The sequence below is a fragment of the Pteronotus mesoamericanus genome, unplaced genomic scaffold (assembly GCF_021234165.1).
Source record: "Pteronotus mesoamericanus isolate MK-2021 breed Mesoamerican mustached bat unplaced genomic scaffold, CSHL_Meso_final contig_74, whole genome shotgun sequence".
In the NCBI taxonomy this organism is placed as follows: domain Eukaryota; kingdom Metazoa; phylum Chordata; class Mammalia; order Chiroptera; family Mormoopidae; genus Pteronotus; species Pteronotus mesoamericanus.
Window position 1 is genome coordinate 5,129,040 of NW_026555247.1, and position 23,435 is coordinate 5,152,474.

General features: G+C 34.2%; 1 protein-coding gene across 2 annotated transcripts in view; it reads right to left on the minus strand.

Annotated features, from left to right (window-relative positions):
- Positions 1–23,435, minus strand: part of ESCO1 (establishment of sister chromatid cohesion N-acetyltransferase 1) — a 69,533-nt gene continuing 46,098 nt past the window's right edge. For both annotated transcript variants that reach the window (XM_054583435.1, XM_054583434.1), the window contains 4 exons: positions 9,970–10,059; positions 7,556–7,699; positions 5,587–5,774; positions 1–1,328 (listed from right to left, as the gene is read on the minus strand). In XM_054583435.1, coding sequence (XP_054439410.1) covers positions 1,181–1,328; positions 5,587–5,774; positions 7,556–7,699; positions 9,970–10,059 — 570 coding nt within the window. In that variant the 3' untranslated portion in view covers positions 1–1,180. The remainder of the gene's footprint in view (positions 1,329–5,586; positions 5,775–7,555; positions 7,700–9,969; positions 10,060–23,435) is intronic.

Genomic DNA, 23,435 nt, shown 5'->3' on the forward strand with positions numbered 1-23,435 from the left:
TTTATCACTTAGAAAAAGCTATCAAGTATTTTATTTTATTCTACATTATATACAAGTCATAAAAGGCCACAGCAGTTTTTCAACATTTAAACCCTTTAAAAGTAGAGGGCACTATGAAGGATTGACAAGTATCAAAATGAAGCCCAGTAATGAGGGCATATACTCAGTGTAGTGTTTCTGAGGAATAACAAAGCAGATACCGAGTCATTAATATTTAGCCTGCAACTATTCCATAGGTTTTTATAAACCTCTTTGGATTTTGTTAATAGTCTAAGTCTGTCCAGTTGCCATTTAAGAAGTGAAACCAGAATGAAAGAATAATATACTTTTAGAGGGTATCTTCCTAATTCTAGTCATTTATAGATCTCCAAGAAGGAAAGACTCAATTCTTTACCACCTTCCACTTCTTTATGTTATCAAGAACAGGAAAGAGAAATGGAAGGAAAAGCTTAACATTCCAAATCCTCCTGTTTATCTGGAACTTCGCTTTTTGGTGGGGTTCCATCAAAGCATATTTCAGCCCTGGCCAGGTGGCTCTGTTAGTTGGAGTGCTATCCTGCACACTTGAAGGTTGCGGGTTTGATCCCTGGCCAGGACACGTACAGGAAGCAGCTGATCAATGTTTTAAATCCTAGGGTGAGAATTTTTCTTTTAAGTGTATTTCAGGCCCTTCAGAATTAGCTTTGAATTCCTAAACATGTAATACTGCACCCTCCTTGAATCATAGCTCTAAAACACTGGTTTCCACTTAGTGAAAATACAATCTTTAAAACTGTAACTGGTATCAGCAGATCAATATAGAAAAATACAGTACCTAACTACACTGGTATATTTCCACATTAAGAACTTCAAAATATACTTATCACTGAGACCATAGTCCTTGCATTAGTTTTCAGTCCACTATGAACAATTATCTGCTGCATGTAAACATGTCTAAATAACTATAGATAAAATACATTAATCATAAATTTCTGTAAAAGATAATAAAATATCTTCTTTAAAAAACAAAACAATAATAAGCTATTACTGCATTGTTTCCAATTTTATGAAAATGGAACAACCTTATGGTTGTTGCCAGTCCTGAGTTCTTTGTAACAAAAATGGCCCTAGTTCCTGGTTAAAGTCAGCAACCAATCCATTCTTCAGTAGATGTCTTCTAGTACTGTAGGCAAGAATTTGCTTAGGTGCTATTTTGTCCATTAATAAAATTATATACCAGAAACTGTCCAGTGCCACAGTATTGTGTTGCAAACAGTTTTCCATCAGGAGTGGGATCTGAGAAAGCAATTTCTTCTTTACTCAAATATGAGCCATATATAAAGTTACTCCTGTTAAAAAACAAAAAGGGCAGGGAAATGGAAGGGTAAAAAATTATTAATATTTTTATTCATTAAAATTAGAAAAACCGGTCAAACACAACTTGGCTAGAAAACACTTTAGGTAATGTATGTGCTGAAAATTACTGAAAATAATTATTCAACTAAAATATTATAATCTGAGATAAAAAAAATTTATGAAAGAATGGTTTTAAAAACATTTACCCAACACCTTTTCATGATAGAAATATTCAATAACCCTGAGGTGAAGAAACTCCCTCAGACTGATAAAGAGCAACAAGCAACAACAAAGTTAATGCTGAAAGAATGAAAATTGCCTTCCAGAGATTAGGAACAAGGTAAAACTATTTCTGCACATACCTCTACTACTCAAAACAAAATACTGCAGATTCCAGCCAGGGCAATCAAGGCAAGGAAAAGGAATAAAAAGAAACCAGTTTGAAAAGGAAGAAGTAAAACTATCTTTTTGGAAATGACATGATCTTGCATTTCCAAAATCTTAAGGAATTAAAAAAAAAGTATTAGGTCAAATTAAAAATGAGGTCTGCAAGATTACAGGATACAAGATTGGTATTTTAAAATATTACTTGTATCTCTATATACTCATGATGAATAATCCAAAAGCAAAATTTAGAGAGGACATTCACTTACAATAACATCAAAGGAATATTTAGGATTAAATTCAACAAAAGAAGGACAAGACCTGTAAAATGCAAATTATAAAGCACTGCTGGAAGAAATCAAAGGATATTTAATTAGAAATACATCCCCTGTTTATGAGTTGGAAGACTTAATATTAAAATGGCATTATTCCCCAAAATGGTCTATTGCTGGCTTCTTTGCAGAAATTGACAAGTTGGTCCTAAAGTTCATATGGAAATGCAAGAGTCACCAAATAGTCAAAAGAACTTGAAAAAGAACAAAATCAGAGAATTTACACTTCCTTATTTAAAACATACTACAAAGCTACATTTAAGAGTTCCATTCAAGGGTTCCAAACAGTGTGCTACTAAAATAAACATAGACCAATAGAATATAACTGAGAGTCCAAATACTAACCTTCACATTTACAGTCAATGATTTTGACAAGGTGCCAAGACCATTCAATGAGAAAATACTCTTTGTAACAAATTGGTGCTGGGACAATTAGATACCCACATGCAAAAGAATGACACTGGAGCCTACCTCACATCATAAAATAAAAGTTAACTTAAAATGGATCAAAGACCTAAATGTAAGAACTAAAATTATAAACTCTTGGAAGGAGATACAGTCAATAAATCTTTGTGACCCTAGATTAGGAAATGACTTCTTAAATATGACACTAAAATCACAAGTGACAATATTAATCTGGAGTTCAAAATTTAAAATTTTAGTGTTTCAAAAGACACCAAAAAGATGAAAATACAACCATGAAATAGCAGAAAATATTTGTAGGTCATGTATTTGATAAAAGATTTATCTCCAAAATATATATAAAGAACTAGTAAAACTCAACAAGAAAAAGAAAGAAACCAATTTAAAAATGGACATAGGATTTGAATAGGCATTTCTCTAAATAGGATAATTGGCCAATAAACACATGAAAAGATTCTCAACACCACAGCCATTAGGGAAATGCAAAGCAAAACCACAGTGAAATGCCTCTTCACCCCACTAGGATGGCTCAAATTAAAAAGACAGACAATAACAAATGTAGATGAGGATGAGGAGAAATTAGACTCTCATACATTGCTTGTGGGATTGTACAACAAAGTAGCCACTTTGGAAAACAGTTGGCAATTTCTCAAAATGCTATACAGTTACTATATAACCCAACAATTCTTCTATGTATATACCAAGAAAAATAAGAACATGCAATTGTTTATCTATTTACCAAGAGAAATTAAAATTTGTACACAAAAAATTGTACATGAATGTTCATAGCATTATTATTCATTACTATTCATTATTCAATATATGAATTATTATTCATATATTAGTGGAAATAACCCAAATATAAATGAATGAATGAATGAATGAATAAAATGTCACACAGTATAATATTGCTTGGCAATAAAAAAGGAATAAAGCATTGATTTATGTTTTTAAAGGATAACTCTGGCCCTGGCTGGTGTGGCTCAGTGGACTGAGTGCCGGCCAGCGAACCAAAGGATCACCAGCCTGATTCCCAGTTCCCAGTCAGGGCACGTGCCTGCATTGCAAGCCAGGTCCCCAGTTGGGGGCACGCTAGAGGCAACCACAGATTGATGTTTCTCTCTCCCTTTCTCCCTCCCTTCCCCCTGTCTAAAAATAAATAAATAAAATCTTTAAAAAAATAAAACAAAAGGAGTGATGCACATGAATACATTCTACAATGCTAAGTGAAAGAAACCAGTCACAAAAGGTCATACGTCATAGATACCCATTCATACAAAATGTTCAGAATAGCCAAATTCATTGAGGCGGAAAGTAGATTAGCAGTTGTCACAAGCTAGGGAACACGGATATGGGAAGTGAATGTTAATGGGTATGGAGTTTTTTGGAGGAATGATAAACATTTCCTATAATTAAATGGGTGATAGTTGTAAAGCCTTCTAAATATACTAAAACCCACTGAATTGCATCACTATGTTAATTGTATCTCAATAAGATGTCATTTTAAAAAAAAAATATTTTTAATGTAGCTAGGAAATAGGCTATTTAGTAGCATTTTCATAATGTAATCTTTTTTTTTTTTAATCCTCACCCAAGGACTTTTTTTCATTGCTTTTAGAATAAGAGGAAGGGAGAGAGAGAAACAGCAACGCGAGAAAAAAGCATCAACCAGTTGCCTCTCATACACACACACCAAGACCAGGGCATCACATGCCTGCTCCCAGACCAGGGATCACCCCGACCAGGAACCAAACCCCCAATCTTTCAGTTACGGGGCAATGCTCCAACCAAATGAGCCACACCGGCCAGGGCTATAATGTAATCTTAACAAGGTGTGCTGGGTACATAAAAGGATCAATAAATGAAAAAAGTAAAAACTCTTATGTGCTTTAACAGGAAGCTTATGGTGTCCACCTATCACAGAATGAATACAATGACTATACTGTTTTACGTTTTTATAAAGGAGAACAATCTTATGATTGTCGTATAACATAAACCTGGGTTTAGTTCTTAAAGAGCTCAAAACAGCCTCTTGTGATGAAAACGGTGGAGAGATCTGAGCCCTTCTCACTTCTCAGTGATAAAATAAGGAGGAGATACCAGAAACACATTAAGGTTCTGGAATCTTAGAGGCCTTAAAATCTTACTTAAACTAATGATGGATTATTTTGAAAGCAATATCCTCAGAATAGACAAAAACAAGAGACTGACCTCATTTGCATGATAATTTTAACCTACTCCATTAATCCTTTAGCAATGGTGCTTTAAAGAACAAAAACCAAAACATGCAAGTTGAGTCTTTTCTTCAGTACCTTTGATTAAAAAATCAAGTGATAATAGCAAAAGAAAAACTAATAAAAGTTTTAGATAATTTATAAATAATACAATTAAATTAAGGCAATTTTTCCTAAAAGTTAAATTCCTAAGAAACTTCTCACATTTATTTGGTTGTCTTTAAAATTCTCCAGTATTAAGTACAATTTGAAGTAAATGTGTTATTTTGGCTTAATCGTAGTTACAAGTAATTAATTTTATTTCATCTTTTTATGAATAAGTAATTTTAAATGGTTTAATATTTAACCAACACTGCTTTCTTCCCCCCTCAGATTAACATCACATAAAAAGTACTAACAGATCCGACTCCTTGTTTTTTAAACTTTTGTCTAAATTATCTGTGAGGGGTATTAGGAGCAGCTTACACCAAACCCAGAAACAAACACTTAATTGGTAAAAGATAAAAAGAAGCCAAGAAGAAACTCCTGTTGAAAGTAATGGAGCCCAAAGTTTTCTTGGACCAGCAAGGAGGGGTGGGCAGGGTGGAAAGGAGTAACCAGAATAAATTTGCCATCTTGTATACTTTATTGCTTAGTAAAGAGTCCAATTCTGTTGTTGACTCATTGATTCTATGTGATGAATAAACGTTGCTATTTACCCAGGTGTAAAAAAAAAAAAAAACACTAACAGATCCAATACACTGACAATTTTATGTGAATTTAAATTAATTTAAATAGAGGTTATACATTTAAGAGTAATTAAATATTGATCTTTATACTAAAACTGTTTAAATCCTAAACTACTGAAAAGGATTTGAAGGATTACAAATTAAAGTTACCTTAGGCATTCAATCATGCGAGAAGCAATTTTCTTCCGACGCATCATGCTGAATACCCATATTCGACTGATCCCACATATTGCAGGCTCTGGCAATGTTGAACAGCACCAGGCTTTTTGCCTTTCAAATCTGACTTTTTCTTCTTCTGACCTGATAACTGGAAGCTTCTCTTCTATGACTCTGTAGCCCTACAGGTATCAAAATGGGGAAAAAACTTTAAAGTAAGACTAGTACTCAGCAATTTTCTAGTGCTGACCTTAGGGAGGAGGTCACTACATTTGTCTGGCTTCTTAACAAACTTATGGAGACCATGTATACTTCCACTCTCATTTTAGGGAATAGATTTGGATCTACATTCTGTTCTAATTTACTTCCTAGTAATGTGATCATGAGAGGAAGTTTTACTTAAACTTTGGGTTCCTTACCTATAGGTAATATATACAAAATACCTTGCCATCATGGCTGACCCATAACAGGAACTGATGTTAGTTTTCTCTACCTCCCACATTCTAAGGACCAGCAAAAATACATACTAAGAACTCAGTAGTCCTAACAACTGTTTCTGTGATTGCTGCCACAGTCGAAGATTCATAGTTGTGTGGGAACTAGGAACATGGATGGCAGAGAAATCAAGAATTTAGAAAGGTCCTTTCCTCACAATCCCATCTCCTTAAAAAATAAAGTGCTTTAAAAAACATACATCTCTGCCAGTAGAGATGCAAAAAGGACTCAGCCAGCCTTCTGATGGGACATAGTATTAAAACTTAAAATAACTGGACAACAAAATTAAGAATTAACAACAACATAAAAAGCAAGCACTATCTTCTAGTATAAACACTTCTACAAGTCATTTTTGGAACTAGGATAGAAAAAACCCCCAAGGGTTATGCACTATGTAAAATTAACTCAATGTTAACATGGCAAACTCTCATGAATTACTCATTTTATATCACACTTATATCCCCAACCTACCCTACCAGCTATTGATATAAGTCAATTTTGTTACATAAAGAGCAAGATTCATAAAACGACACAATTTCAGGCTGAATTTTCTTAATAAAAAAGTAGTTTCACATATAGAAATTAACTCACACAGACTTATTTTGACTTTTTACTTTACTGGAAAATTTCATGATGAAACACATATTTGCAGGCAAACTATTAGTATACTAAAAGATACCAAATGAATAGAAGTCAAGTCCAATGTGTACTGAATTATTCAGCTGAAAGAAGACAGAAGACAAATGGAGCACACTTCAAAGTAGCATGACTCGGGAATTCAGAATCTTCTGTTCTCTTAAGTTGGCCCGTTACTACTTAACTCTCATAATGTGAGCATATCTATCCCTTCTACTGTGATTCTATTGTTTTGTTTTGTTTTTTGTACAGTTTGTATCCTAAACACAAGGCAACTACTCAGCTAGAGCTCAACCAAAGAAGGGGTGGCCTACTCAGGAGGTAGGCAACTTACAATAAAAGGCCAGAAAATAAGTATTTTAGGCTTTGTAGCCCACCTGGTCTCTGCTGCAACTACTTAACTCAATCTTTATAGTGTGAAAGAAACCATAGGCAATATGTAGGCAAAAGGACGTGGCTGAGTTACAATAAAAGTTTATTTACAAAAATAGGCTGAATTTTTTTTTAGGCTATAGTTTGGCAACCCTTCATTTATTCCAATGCTGAAGGGACTAGTTGAGACAGACATTATCTTAGCATGCAACATAGAAACTTCCTAAATAAAATTTAACAGTACTTTTGATTTATAGAATTATTCACATACTAACTTGAGAAACTAATTCCCATAGAAAATACAGCTTTACTATAGTAAAGAATCACACACAGGAATTCTTGCACTCGCAGCCTTCCTTTCATAAAATGTTGAAAAATTTACAAGGATTATGTTATTTAATATTGCACAGTAAATTCTTCAAATGCTGAACTATATACGAACAATCTAAAAATCACTTACCCACTGGATATGTTCTGCAATTAGGCAGCCAACTACTTTTTTGTCATTAGAAATAAAGAGAAGTGTTTTAGTTCTGGAATAGCACATTAGTGGAGCCTGTTGGAAACCTAAATCATTATCAACCATCTCTCTAATTTCATCAACCTGCCAAATAAAGAAAAGATTTTTTTAAAATAATGAAAGCATTGCATATATGTAAAAACATACAATTTAAATTCTGTAAGTTGAGTATATCATTCCAAGTAGGAATAAAAGTTCTTTTCAATGACTGCACTACCAATTACTTTTTCAAGCCCTGTGGACAAATATGCAAAATGAGGGAAGTAACGCAGAGTGAAGCCCAGCAGTCTAGGGGGCAAGAGAAGTGAGTGGTCCTACAACAGGCAGTAAAACCATTAGGGCTTCCTGTCAGAAGCATCACAGAGAGAACTTCACAGGAACCTTGGGCAGGGAAGTCACTTTTATTCCCAAGCCTTAACTGGTATTCTCATCAGTAAAATGGAAGGGGGCACAGAGGAAAGAAACACATTTACTCCTCATCAGTCATTTATAGGCTGGACACTATGCAAAGGGCTTTATGAATATTATCTCACTTAAATCCAACATCTCTTGAAGGTCTATGGTTCCTCGCTTTACATATGAAAGCAATAAAATTCAAAATTAAGTAACTTTCCCTGTCAGATATTGGATATCTAGAAAAACCAACCAAGAAGCAGAAATTTGAACCACTAATATTAATATAGCAAACTCTGCTTCTTCTAGTTTACCTCCTAGAACTGTAATCAAAGTCAATGACAAGCTCAAATTTTTGTAGGCACTCAAAGTTGAGATTTTTCTGGGCACTTAAAACTTTAGTTCCTCCTCTAGTTACAAAATAATCTGCAAATATTCAGTGCAATAAACATGGATTTGTGTTATCAAATTTAAAACGCAAAAAACCCCTAAGAGAACTAAGTATTCATACCTCTGACATGCAGAATACTCTATAATACATCATTTTTTCAATGATGAAAATGCAAATCCTCCTGTTCCTGGAACAGTATCCCATAATACACATCCTGATTTGATTCCTAAAGGCCTATGACTCACAATACTCTAGATTTTAATTTTTAACCTATTATGGGTTACAAACTAGTAATATACTGAAATGTAGGTTATTAAGATTTTGCCCTGAGAGACTAAAATGAGGAAATCAGCATTTACTGAGGATTCTTACTAATAAAGTCTGAGCAATGCATATGGTAGTTTAGCAAATTCCCATTGTGTATTTCCAAATGATCGTAGTTGGAAATTCCATAATATATTTTTCAATGAGTCAATCACCAAACCAACATTAATTCCACAAGCATTTGTTTTTACACAAGGAACAATGTTTCAAATACAAGAGGGATGGTATGTTTACATGTCATTCTAAATGCTACTCTATATTTATCAGGCAGTGGTAGCATGGAAGCTTATTTGGGCATCTGGGATTGTCCAGTCACATATATAGTGTTATCTAACAAGTAAGGAATTACAGAATAAACTTCAAGGAGAATGTTAGCTAAATTTTCAAATAATAGTTCCAAGTATTTCCCTTCAAGTTCCCTTTCAGATGAAATATTCCTAGATTTAAAGAGGTCCAATTGTTAACCTTAAAAAAAGTATATTATTTTCCTTTTATTTCTAGACAGTTTGGGCACACTCTAGTGTAATAAAGTTTTTCAGAAAAATGACTGGACTCATTGCTTTACATTATGAGGCAATTCTCAAAAAGTATCTGGAGACTGAAAAAAAACCATATTATTTAAAAATAAGTTTATCCTATGGTTTCCTGATTTGTAGGATACTCTAGACAGTAAAATGGCTCCAGATTTCATTATCTCTCTGGTTCATTTCTCTGAACTCTTAAGTACAGAATTCTCAGTTGGACTAAAACTTGACTCACATTAGATATGAGGATTTTCTTTAAGTTTTCTGAATAAATAAAAAAAATCTCGTTTTATTTCCCTCTTAACCTTATGACTACCTCATGCTTAATTTCAGGATTACTAAAGCCTTCTGCAATAACTTTTTATTTAGAAATTTATTCTCAAAATGAAACTTTCATTAATTTTAATTTTCTAAATTATGAGTCAAATTTTAATCCTGATTTTTGTAATCATTTATGTAACATTATTAATTAGTATGCCTTCTACACCATCACTCAAATTACTGATAATACAAAGTAATTAAGTCACTAGAAATTCATTTCACACGTGCTAAACATGCTACAAAGTTGAAGCATGATTTTTTAGTTGAGCTGTATTCCTTAAATGCTTATTTGTTTTCAGAATTGGTGTTTAAGTTGTGCTAAGCTAGTAATGTGTTATTCTCTTAAAATTGGCTGCAAAATTATTTTATCTATTCTACATGAAATTTCACTAGAAATTTACCTTTTTCAGGGCATACTTTGGGTCTTCAGGAAGAACCATTATTATCCTGCCATCGGGATATTCAGCCAGAATTCTTTCTTTTTTCCAGCCCTAGATTAAAAAAAAAAAAAAAAAAAAAAAAAAAAAAGGATTTTATGTATATTTCATTCATCATTTCATGTACAAGAAAAAAAATATATCAATGTGTCTAAAAATTGCAAACATGAAAAATATATGCTCATTTGTCATTTAACTAATGACAAAATAAATCAGCAATTTTGTTAAGCATACAATAGGTACAATGCAAGCTAATTTATTTATACTACTCACTCAGAGATACCACAGGAATATTTTTAATTTATCATTTCCCATTTAATTAACTTTGAAAATCACACACCAAAAGCAAGCCCCTTAATGTCAGTGATTCCCAGAACCTAAAGGATAACTCTCCTACTTTGCTGATAAAAGAAATAAACTCTAAAATTTCTTTGGAACATGGTTACCTCCACAGACAAACACTCATGGTTTTATGTCTAGCATGCCAAAGACCTCCAGGAGGTTTTAAATGAACTGATTTGCATGCAGTAGTCCAACATGGAAGGAATAAGTGTTTATTCTTATTGATCACAACTATCAAAGTCACAAGAATGAGACTATAAAAATATAACTACCTTCTAAGAATCTAATAGGGAAGGAGAGGCTACGTTGTGTGTATCTGAAGTTAAACATACTCAAAAAAAGAGGTAATAAACTCTTCTTCAGATCCACACTCGTGGTGATTAATGAGCAGAACCTGCATGAAAAAAAAACAAAACAAAAGCCACTTAAATCTAGTAAGATGGGACTGAACCAGAGGTTAAAACTAGGAGCTTTGAGGTTAATAATAAGCACAGAAGGAATGAGCTTAACTGGTTGTTCCAGTTGTCTTACCCAACCAACTTTACATAAAAAAGCCTTTCAAGAAGCAATTATGTACTTCTCTTAGAGAGAACCATCATCTTTTTTCTGAAATATTCTTTTAAGAATAAAAGCTCAATGAAACCAAGAAAAGGCAACTACACTTAAAAAAAAAAACCAAAAAAAAAAACATGGCAAGTGTGAAAGAAGGTTGATTTTCTTAAACAATTCAAAACAATTATTTTGGGAGAGGGGTAGATTCTTAGCTGGGGCAGAAAGTCCAGTCACAAGCTTGATATATGTAACAATTTGGATTTAAGTATTTAAAGTCAGAATTTCTTTAAAAAAATGAAACATCCAAAGATAAAGTGAAATTCAGGTGATTAAAAGTGTTCCAAGACTTGAAAAGAAGAAAGGAGAAGCAGTAATAGTCATGGAAGTCATATTTTTCAAATTAGAAACTAAATCATAACTAAACCGAAATATAAACAATTTTTGAAAGGCATAAAAAATATCACCTCTTTAAAAACAAATTTATGTTAATGTTATTTTGGGAAAAGCTTTTAAAATAAATCTATGTTCCATAAAATGGAAATGGAGACTTTTCATTTTGAAAGTTAAACTACAAATTTTTCATTGAAGAACTGGAAATTTAAGTAATCCCAACTTTTAAGTAGTGATACCTGAACTGAATTATCTAAAGATAATCTGATATGCTATTTTCCTAATATCTTTAAAAACAAAAACACTTGTATAACATCATTATATTGCACCATAAGGACTAAATTATTTTGCTTTACTGACTTTTTAGTACAAAATTTTCCCTTAAAACACCCCGAGACGTGCATGTTCACAGAGTAAATTTTATCACAATTGGATCTGACATAATTTTATGTTTTAAATGATTGCTTTTTCATGTACATATAAGAAGTAGGAATTGCAAAGGGCAGAGTTACTACTGCTTAGGTTTCTAATATCCATGAAGGCAGAATATTTTCATGAAAACTTTTTAAGAGTTCTGGAGCAAAAATTCAAGACTTAAATTCCTATTCATTGTTGTCACTAGCTATAGAGCCTTGGGCAAATCACTGGAACTCTCCTTCTGAACAAGGCCATGTACAAAATGGCTGCCATCACTTCCCATCACTTAGTAGTTAAGATCACCTCCATCACTGTGTATTTAAGATGATTCTTCACACAGGAGACACCCATTAAATCTTAGTTAACTTCCATTCCACCTTCCTACTTTTATCAAACTAAGGTCAATGCACTAAGAAAATACAAGTTAATTAATAAAGTCCCTACAGTTAAAAGCAATAATAAATTCAAATTGTGGAAAGAATGAAAAAAACAAGATGGCTTATGTCTATCCAATAACATTACTCAAGACATTTACATGCCTCAAATGCAGTTAATAACCATATGATCATCCTGACTTCAGATAATTGAGAGAAGCAGCCCCCAAGGTTTTTTGGCACGGGTGGCCAGTTTCGGCAGCTGGTTCCATGGAAAACAATTTTTCCAGGACCTGGGCGGTGGGGGTGGGGCACAGGAGGTGGTACTCAGGCGAGCTTCGCAGGAGGACCACTTCCTAACAGGCCACAGCCCTGTACTCCCGGTACTGGTCCACGGTCCGGGGATTGGGGACCCCTGATTTAGAGGATATGAAGTTTACTTCTTGAAATTGAAACAGAGATGGAAGTTGCAGGGAAGGGTATACACAATTCAAGGGAATAACCACACAGCCACAGCTTTTTGGTTAAGATATAAATCCCAATGCAGTGTATTTACACTTCTCACCTTTAGTTATAAATGTTACACATATCTCTCTTCTAGCTACTAGTATTTTCCAAACCCCAATTTTATTAATTCACCCACTGGCTGCTGAAAAGCAGAAATCTTTATAGTTCTAACAGCAATCAATGATTATTTTTTGTTCCATGCTGTTATAGTTACTCTAAACTTAAGAATCTAAAGAATGGAAGGGATTTATCCTCTTTTTCCATTTTAAAAAGATAACAACTGAAAACAAAATATATTGAGTGGTGGATACACTGGTGTGTACAATTCATCAATCATTTAAAATCTATATGTTTAAGTGTATGTAAATTATATCCCAATTTTAACGGTTCATACTAATTACTATCATAAAAGGTTGAATGAGAACAGCCATGAAAGTATACCCTGAGAAATAAAATGAACCAGCTTTTAAAAATAATTAACAAATATTGCAAGAAAAAAAAGACATAAGGGTATACCATTCAGATTAAAAAAAAAGACAAGAGATATACCAACCAATGCAATGTATGAACTTAATTCAAAAGAACAGTATAGAAAATTATACTTAGAGTTTCAAAGACTGAGGGAATACTTGATATTAAGGAATTAGCTAATTTTTGAAGGTGTGGTTATATTATTTAAATCATTTTATAAAGTAATATTTTCATTTTTTAGAATACATATTTCAAAATGTTTACTAAAATGATGTGATACCTGAGGTTCACTTCAAAATAATTGGGAAGACTGTCCATGAATTAACTGTTGAAACTGGGTGATAAGTACATGCACTATGTGTGCATGCTGGGCAATGAGTACATTATGGAGGGCAGGGCAGATGCTCTGTGTTTGTGCACTGTATTTAACTTTATTTTGAAAAATTCAAATCACCCATCATCAAAACTATGCCAATAGCCCAAGGCCATTGCTCAAACACCATTTATTTAGAGGTGAAAAACAAACACAAAATGAACCTAGTCAGCAAAGCAGTTAGACCTGAGGTGGGGGAAAGGAGTGACTTCAATGGGGCAACAAAGGGGCTTCTGAGATGCTAGTGATGTTTCTTGTTTTTAGTGTTCACTTTGTCAAAATATACTATTAAGCTTTGCACTCATTATTTGGGTACTCTATATGATATTATTTCAATAAAATTTTTACTTAAAAATAATTACTAAAGGAATTTGAAAAACAGACATTTTAGTCCAATAGCAAGTCTAATAGCTGTTGTATACTGAGATAAATATTTTTAAAACTATATCTTTTAGAATTGTAAATTTTCCAGAACAAAAGTAAATTAAAATTAGCTCATTCAAAATTCAGTCATCAGCTCTATTTGACATTATCCAAGGCAGAAAGCAGAAAAACTGCATAAGAGCAATGGACTCCTGAAATATAAAGATATTTTGTTGAAATGGATTTTAAATGTAAATATTTTTTAAAAATCAGCAAGGATATACATCAAAATATAAGTAGAAGTTATCTAAGTAATTTCTTTTCCTTTTAGCATATTGTATTTCCTTTTTTTTTTTACTTTAATAAAATGATATAATGAAAGTATTAAATTTAACTATCCCAAGCAGCTGTTATTAGGGCATGGTTGGACGTTTCTTTTCAAAAATAACGCTGAATGAACAGTAATGATAAAGATGTAGCCCTGGCTGGTGGGGCTCAGTGGACTGAGTGCCAACCTGGGAACCAAAGAGCAGCCAGTTCATTTCCCACTCAGGGCCCGTGCCTGGGTTGCAGTCTAGGTCCCCCAGTCAGGGGGCGCATGAGAGGCAACCACACATCAGTGTTTCCGTCTCTTTCTCCTTTCCTTCCCCTCTCTCTAAAAAAAATTAATGAATAAAATCTTTTAAAAAAAGACAATAATGATAAAGATGTTGTTTCTAGTCAGGGTGACCTTAACTGAACTTTAAAGTGATGAAAACAAATAATTTAGATGGAAATTAGATGGAAAAATTCAGTGAATTCAAGAAATACGTATGCACTGACCACCTGCCATGTGTTGACACCACTGATCTAGGCAGTATTGCACAAAAGGTAAAGAATACTTTAAAATAAATCAGAAAGACCTAGATTCAAATCCAGACTCTACTACTTGTTAGCTGTGTTGCCTTGGATCAATTATTTAACCTCTCTAAATGCTGGTTTCCTCACCTAAAAAATGGATATAAAAACAACTACAACACAAAATTATTGAGAAGCTGAGAAAACACTAAAATATTAAGCATAGTACCTAGCACAATAGTATGTACCCAGTAAATAACAGCTCTTATTATTATCATTATGGTAACTAAGCATTTTCCTATAGGTTTTTAAATCTTCCATACCATATCTTACAAGGTCACTGAACATCTAGCCCCCACCTACCTCCCTCTTCAAGCTTCCTCTTTAGAAGCTTTCCCAACACATGATACAGTCATAGGTCATAATGAAATATTTAAAATACAACCTTTACACATACTACTTCTCTGGCCCAATATGCCTTTCTAGGCACAAGGGAACTCCTACTTTTCCTTTCTGACTCTATTCAGGTGTTTACCTCATTTTTCCAATCCTCGTCAAATATCCTTGCTCTATGTTCAGTTTCACGAGTATATATAAACTATTTTAACATTTTATATACATTTTAAATGTTTACTTATTTTGTCTCTTACACGACCTGTGATCTTACATAAAGGAAAAAGCTTATGTTTTTAATAATAATTTTTAAAAACCGCTGAGGCCTGGAACATAGTAAGTAGTTAATAAACATTTCAGTAAATAAGCCTAGAAAAATTATCTCATATTATATTTTTTACAGATTTTTTAAAAGCTAAAGTGATAAAAGTTGGATAACTCCCTACGGTCGTATGACTAAGCAGCTCAGTAAAAAATAACAAACAAAAAAACTCACTTCTTTCTAGTTTAAGTTCATATTCTTTTCTATGATTCCACACTAAGCTCGAGAATCTTTCAAATCTAATAGAGAAATAAACAGTACTCAAATGTTTGTAGTACAAGGTGCAGTCCATACACTTATATGCTTCAAAGGAAGTTTTTTTTTAATACAAACTAAGCTTTTTTAATACTTAGTTGTTTCTGAATCTAGAATTAGTGTTACAATCAATGTGTGTAATGTCTTTCTTAATTGTCAAAAGAATAGTTATCAAATTGAAGCAGGAACCTTCAAGAGAAGACAAAAATAATATAAGTGAGGAGTTACAATAATTTTAAAAGGAGATAAAACCTTTAGTGAGTAAAGGCAAACCCAAAAAAACTTTCACAGAACAAACCCTGAGCTTGATGGGTACAGATGAGAATGGGAAGGCATACCTGGCGATGAAATGCTACCTATAAACTAGCAGAGCAGTTTTACATGTTTTTTTAGACATATAAAAGCAGAGGCAGAAAATTATGAGCCTTGCACAAGGCAGTGTGTGGATTAATTCTGCTTAGAGAGAAAAAAATTTATAATTATCAGAAATACATTAAGAAGGACAGACAAAAATTATAAATACAGAGGGCCATGAATGCCTCGGTGAAATACAGAGAAATCAAGCAAGGTTTTAGACAGGCAGATTTCATGACTATAGTTGAACCTGATGAAGATGTATTTAGGCCAGATATACAGTGGCAAAAATACATCATGACTTTGGTTTTAAGTTCCAATTAAAAGTGCAAGAATATTCTAAAATGTGTCAACTGTCACTCAAAACCTTGGTACTACTTTTAAAAATTCAGAAGAATTTTATTTGAGAGGACTAGGCCTAAAAGTAACTGATCAATTTATTTCTATGAGCTAAATTATATTGTACACACAACAGAATTTGTTGAAATCCAAATAAAATAGTAAAAACCCAGTTTTCCCTCAATGACTCTTGAGCCAACTCCATTACTTACTAGCTATATGACTTTAGGAAAAATAGACATCCTTTCTGCCTGTTTCCTCATTTATAAATTAATTGTAACTACCACATGATTTGCTAAAAGAATTAAGAGGTGTTTATTATATGTAAAATGCTTAAATCAGCCCCTGGTACACAAAAAGCCCTAAATTAATGTCACTTGTATTATCATTATTTTGTCTACCTGTAAAATGAATTTGTGTAATTTATTTACCACTCCCCTTTCCCCCCCAAATCTCTTTGGGAATTTAAAAAACTACAAAAATATCTTATTTGTTGATTCATGTTCAGCCAACAAGGCATGAAGGATAAATTAATCAGTCTATTTAAGAATAATTAAGTCCAACTGCTATGCTGTATACCTGAAACTAATAAAAAGTTCAATGTAAACTGTAATGGAAAAATAAAATTCTTTAAAAAAAAAATAAGAACAATGCTATCTAAAGTTACCCTTCAAATCTGTTACATATTTATTATCCTACAGTATTTCCAGATTATAGTTTCCCATCCCAAATGATTTAACCACTAAAAACAAACCTGTTTAAATTAATTTTTCATAGTTTGGAAGAAGATATTCAGAAAAACAAAAGTCCCCCTGGCACAGAGGTTGTTTTAACTCAATATAACTCCTTTAAGTTATATTTTAGGCATATCTGACTCAATTCTAAAGATGTTTATGGTCTTCTATTTTTAGTTATGCTATGATAGCAAGATCTCTTTCACTAATAATTCTCTGGTTCTCTGCAATAGTTAAAAGGAATGAACAGAAGCTAGGACCCCTAAAAACTTTGATTCTTCCAGTAAAAGTGTTTTGGTAAATTCTGTATCCTAGAACTATTCTCTCTGATCCAAAATTAATGAAAACTAAAGGGATCTGAAGTTTTATAATGATTAGAACATCCAGATACAAAATGAGACCTACTATACAGACCATGTGCTCCAAAAGCACAAAGAATTTGACACACCAGTATCTCAAGCTCATAGCATAAATTAAGTATCCAATAAATATTTATTTATGAAAAGCATGCTTGAAGGACTAAAGCCTGTATTTATAAAACCAAGAACTTAACCTATCTGTGCCTTAGTTTTTGCAACCAAGAAAAAGGAAAACTACATCACTGGGTTACAGTGAATTAAATAAGTTAATACATAACATTTAAAATACTTAGTTACAAGTGAGAAATTTGTAGGCAGAGAGGGCAAGAAGGCAAGTGGAGAGGAATCAAATGTCATTTATAAATATTAAAAACAATCACCAAAACTAAACATAAAAATATAATAAAAATTAGGAGAAAGGAAAATTTTACACATTTATATATATATAACTTGAGATACATAAAGCTATACGTGCATAGCTTGACTTAAGTTATGCTGGAAACAGACTAAAGTGCTTAACCACAGAACAATGGGACTGGAAACAGGGTGGAGGAAAGGCGGCTTTTTTTCATTTTATACCTTACAATACTGGTTAAGTTGTCATTTCCAGGTACATACACTGTTTTTATACTTTTTTTTTTTTAAAGACAAGCTGAAGAATAAAAAACTTGAAGGCTACCTAAGTTAAACATTTTTAAAGAAAAGAATGTGAAAAGAAATTTTCTCAACAGGTAGGTTTGAAGAGAAGACCAAATGCTCTGTAAAAAAATGTTAAAAGGGAAGAATTTAAATGTTCGTTCTTGTCGATAATACAATAATATATAATAGAATTTTTTCAATAATGCTTTTTCATAATTAAAAGATCATATGATACTAAAATTCAATTTTAAAAATTACTCTGAAAGGAACTCAATATGCATGATTAAGAGAGCAACAGGTATTTTTCAAAAGTTATTTTTCCACCCTTCAAACATCCTGTATTTTTTAATGATTATCTCACCATTCCCTGTGAAAAATTAAGTCCTGAGGAATAGGTTTTCATGAGAGACACATAGTATGTTTTGTTCTTAATAGCTTCTGCTTAAGAAAAACAAAAAATCTAAGTGATGAAATCTGGTCTTTATTGAAGTAACCCAATGTACCATTCAGGAAAAAGTCTAGAGCTCAGTTTGTGCTATTAGATATTTTAATATATGGCAGTAACATTCAAATGTTACTTAGTATCTTAGTATTTTAGTTACTTAGTTACTTAGTTGATTAATATCCACCTAATCAATTTACTGGATTAACCAATGCTCACTTTTCTCTGGGTAATAAAAACAGATGCCTGGAACACACCAAACAACTCATGACCAATAAATTACTTCTGTATTCCACAACTGAGTGACATAATTACCAGTAGTCATTTGTCTGTTCCTGGACTTGTTTACACCAATTTATTCTTTTAACTATATGATACAATAAAATATTATCTAAACCCAAAAAAATAAAGTGCAAATATAGTTGTTTTAGTGAAAATGGTACAATACTCTGGAAAAAAATCAGAACTATAAAAAGAATTATTCTGTTCCTAGACTCTTAAGATTATTTTGCAATGTCTACATTCTTGCTGTATTTCTTTTTTAAAGTACATCATAAAGGACATCTGTGTAATTTATTTACATTAGAAGAAACAAAGCTAAATTAATCAGGGGATCCATACTCAAAGAAACAGTTTCCAAACATCAATTATATTTAATATACATTTATATGTTTCAAGTTATAATATGTTTAAATTGTGTAATGACCATATAAAAGACACTGTCCTTTGCCTATCCCACGGCCATTCCTCCCCCTCCCCCTTTTTTTGCTCCATTTTATTTGGGTGGTAATATATGCATTTCCAACAATAAATTAAGATTAGTGTAAGCCAGAAGCCAGTACTTAGTAACAGAGCTATTACTGACATTTTAGGTTAGACATTCTATCTTCTTTGAAACTGTCAGACTGCATTACAGAATGTTTAGCACCCTCAGCCCCTGCCCACTAAACGTCAACAATACTCTTCACATGCTCCCTAATAGAAGTTGTTACAAATATCCCATCGCCCTACCTTGACAACCACTGCCATAAACCAATCATCATCTTATTTGTTTTTGCCAGATTCTTGCTTTCCTAGCTCTTTGGAGCTAAGGATGGCTACCAGACCCAGCTGTGGTATAGGAGACAAAGAGAACTTTTCAGAGCTTCAGAAAAAGCTGTCCTTCACTGACAGAAGGCAAAAATCATTTGAAGGACACTGTATGAAAGAGTACTTATCCCAACCAACAATCCTGTTTTAAATTTAAACATGGTATCTGGACTACAGCAGCCTACTCTAAGGACCATGAGGTTACAACTGGAAGCCAGAAAGTCAACACAGTAAGGAGAGATCACCAAATAAGAAATAGCGAGCATTCATAATACTACTGTTGAATTTTTGCACAGAACAACCCTAAGACTATGTACCTACAGACTTCTTGTTAAGAAAATGTAGCCTTGTGATTTAAAGCTGCCATTAGTTGGGTATTCTGATAGGGTTTCCACTTGAATCGGGTTTTTAAAATTAACTGATGCCATTCACCCAATTGTGTCAGTTAAGAGAACTACTGTAATTACTTAAAAATCTATTACTATAGGAATAATATATCTCACAAGATATACTTGCATTGAATCTACTAAAATGTCAAATAAGAGGAATTATGAGATTCTTTTCTCTCCTGTCATTCTCAAATACTAAGGAAACCTAAACATCTCTGCATTAAGATGCACCAATTAAGCACTTTTCAACTTATAGCAGTAACTTCCTAGTATATAAAAAAATATTTTATTTGATATAAATCTCATCTCAAGGGCATTTGGGGCATAGTGAGCAAATCTACTGACCTCATCAACATTGCTCATGATTTTTAGTAACTCATGGACCAAACTCCATTCCACCTCTACATCCAAAAATATAAAAGCAGCCTCCAAATCCATTGCTGAAAAATGTTCTCAAAAGGTACATCTTTGGGAGCAGTACTCCCAGTTAGGATAAGATTATCACAAGAGATCACTGTTTCTGTTGTAACAAGAAAACACCCAACAAACTGAAAGGCTTGTTTTTTTTTAAAGGCACTCAAGAGCTATGGACTGATTTCCCAAGATGAGCTAGCCATTCCTAGGAGAGCAGAGACACTGACCAAATCTGGGAGTATGGGCAAAAGGCAGAAATGCCATAGGTAGAGACAAGAAGAAGAGTCTTCTGCTCTGGTACAAGGAAAAAATAATTGAATTCCTAATGGCCATAAATGAGCAGGCATGTCAGTTTTCTCCAAACACCAACTCTCTCTAACATGGGATATCTGCCAAGTTGGGCTGGAAGGTAGAGAGATAACTGCACCCTATGAAGTTTTAGATCCTCAATTCCTGCTGGAGAGAGGTGCTTGATCCCAAACTCAAGACATTAAACACCGAGATGGCCCTGGCTGGTATGGCTCAGTGGGTTGAGTGCCAGTGTGTTGAGTGCTCGCCTGTGAACTAAAAGGTCATCAGTTCCATTCCAGTCAGGAAACATGCCTTGGTTGTGGGCCAGGTCCCCTGTTGGGGGGAGTGCGAGAGGCAACCAATCAATGTTTCTCTCTCACAGCAATGTTTCTCTCCTTCCCTCCCCTCCCTCTAAAAAGTAAATAAATAAAACCTTTTTAAAAAAATTTTTTTTAAAAATGGATGGGAAAACTAAAATGTCAACCCAACTCAATTCCTATTTAGATCTAAGAGATCAGTCCCCTTACCACAGTTGATGACAGAAAAAAAGAAAAGATCTTACTTAGGGCGAGGGAAAGAGATTATCTACTTCAGTATTTACTGTTCTTTTACACACAACGTCCAAAGTCCAATAAAAACTTATGAGATCAGATAGGATGACCCAATATTGTCAAGAGGTCAGTTCTTTCCAACTTGATCGACAGATTCCATGCAATCCCAGTGAAATTCATAACAAATTATTTTGTGAGTATCAAGAGACTTTGATTCTAAAGTTTACATAGAGAGGCAAAGGAGACAGATGGTCAATATAATATCGAAGGAGAACAACATCATCACAGGATTGACACTATCTCATAACAAGATATACTACTATAAAGCTACTTTAATTGAGATGATGTTATATTAGTAAAAAGAAGAAACAAACAGATCAATGAAACAGAATAGAAAGCCCAGAAACAGACCCACATAAATACAGTCAACTGATCTTTGATAAAGTAGCAACAGCAACACAGTGGAGATATTTTTAAACAAATGGTGCTATGACAACTAAACATCCACATGCAAAAGAAGAAAAAAAGAACTGAGACAAAAACCTGACATTCTTCAGAAAAATTAACTCAAAATGGATAGACCTAAATATAAACTGCAAAAGTATACAATTCCTAGAATAACAAATGAGGAAACCCAGAAAACCTTGGGTTTGATGACTTGTTACATTCAACACCAAGGCACATTCCATGAAAGAAAGAATTGATAAGCTGGACTTCATTAAAATTAAGAACTTCTGCTCTGCAAAAGTCAATGTCAAGAGCATGAGGAGACAAGCCATGAATGGGAGAAAATATTTACATGGACCTCTCAGATCAGTGGTTGTTACCCAAAATTGTAATACAAAGCATTCTACAAATTCAACAATGAGAAATTAACAGCCCCGGCTGGTGTGGCTCAGTGGACTGAATGCCCATCTGCAAATCAAAGGGTTACCAGTTTGATTCCCAGCCAGGGCACATGCCTGGGTTGCGGGCCAGGTCTCCAGGAGGGGGAGGTTTGAGAGGCAACCATGCATCGATGTTCCTCTCCCTCTCTTGCCCACTTCCCCTCTCTAAAAATAAATAAAATCATTTAAAAAATTTTTTTTAAAGAAAGCTGATCAGCCTGTTAAAAAATGAGCCAAAAACCTAACCAGATACCTCACCAAAAAAGATACGCAACTGGCAAATAAGCATGTTAAAAGATGTTCCACAACAGCTTCCAGTCAAGATGGTAACATAGGCAGATATAGCTTGCCTCTTTGCACAACCACATCAAAATTACAACTAAAATATAGAACCACCATCATTCAGGAACGTAAGAAATCCAGTTGAATGGAAGTCTGGTGGAACTGAAGAAACCACATCCATCCAGACTGTTAGGAGGTGTGTGGACACAAAACAGGCTGGCCCCACACACATGTGGACAAAAATTCGGGAGGGATATCTCCAGAGCAAGGAGTCCCAAACCCACACCAGGCCTCCCAGCCCAGGATTCCAGTGCCAGAAAGATAAGTCCCCATCTTCTGCCTGCAAACTTCTGTCTGCAAAAACCAGAGGGGATTGAGTCGGTGGAAGAGGCTGCTGGAACCCCAAGCAGTTCCTCTTGGGAAACTCACACACAGATTCATCCACTCAGATTCACTCCCCCCGAGCTCCAGCACCAGGGTGGCAGTCTGAAGGGCACCAGTGGTATAGAGGAAGAGACTGAAGTGTCTAGCATCAAGTCGAGCAGAGACCACTGCCTTTCTGCTGAGCCCTCCCCCGAGAGTTGATAGGCTGGTGCCAGTTCTGAGACTCCATCAACCTAGCTAACACTGTGTGACTCACCTTTGAGATCGAGACTCCACTCCACCCAGCTTACAGGCCCACCCACGGTGCTTCTCCAAAAGAACGGCTAGCCTTAGTTCCAAAATCCTAACAAACAAGCAACAGCTGGCTTCAGTGAGCCCTAGCGGCAGCCAGATTAGATTCACAACTTGTCTTCACCTGGGAATCTCCAAACCCAGCAAGTAGCAGGCATCCCAGATTGCTTTATAGCTCAGGCAGGATGCCCTGGGCAAAACACAGGTGGGAGCTGACCTTGGTCTGCACCACCCGGGAAGCCAACACACCCAGTGGACAACTACAGATCATATCAGAGCACCACCACCCTGCCTCCTGCACTGCTGATCCTCCATGGACGGTGGAGACTGCAGCTGACTGGGCTAGATAAATCCCTCCCATTGATCTGCCAACAGCAACCAAGGCACAC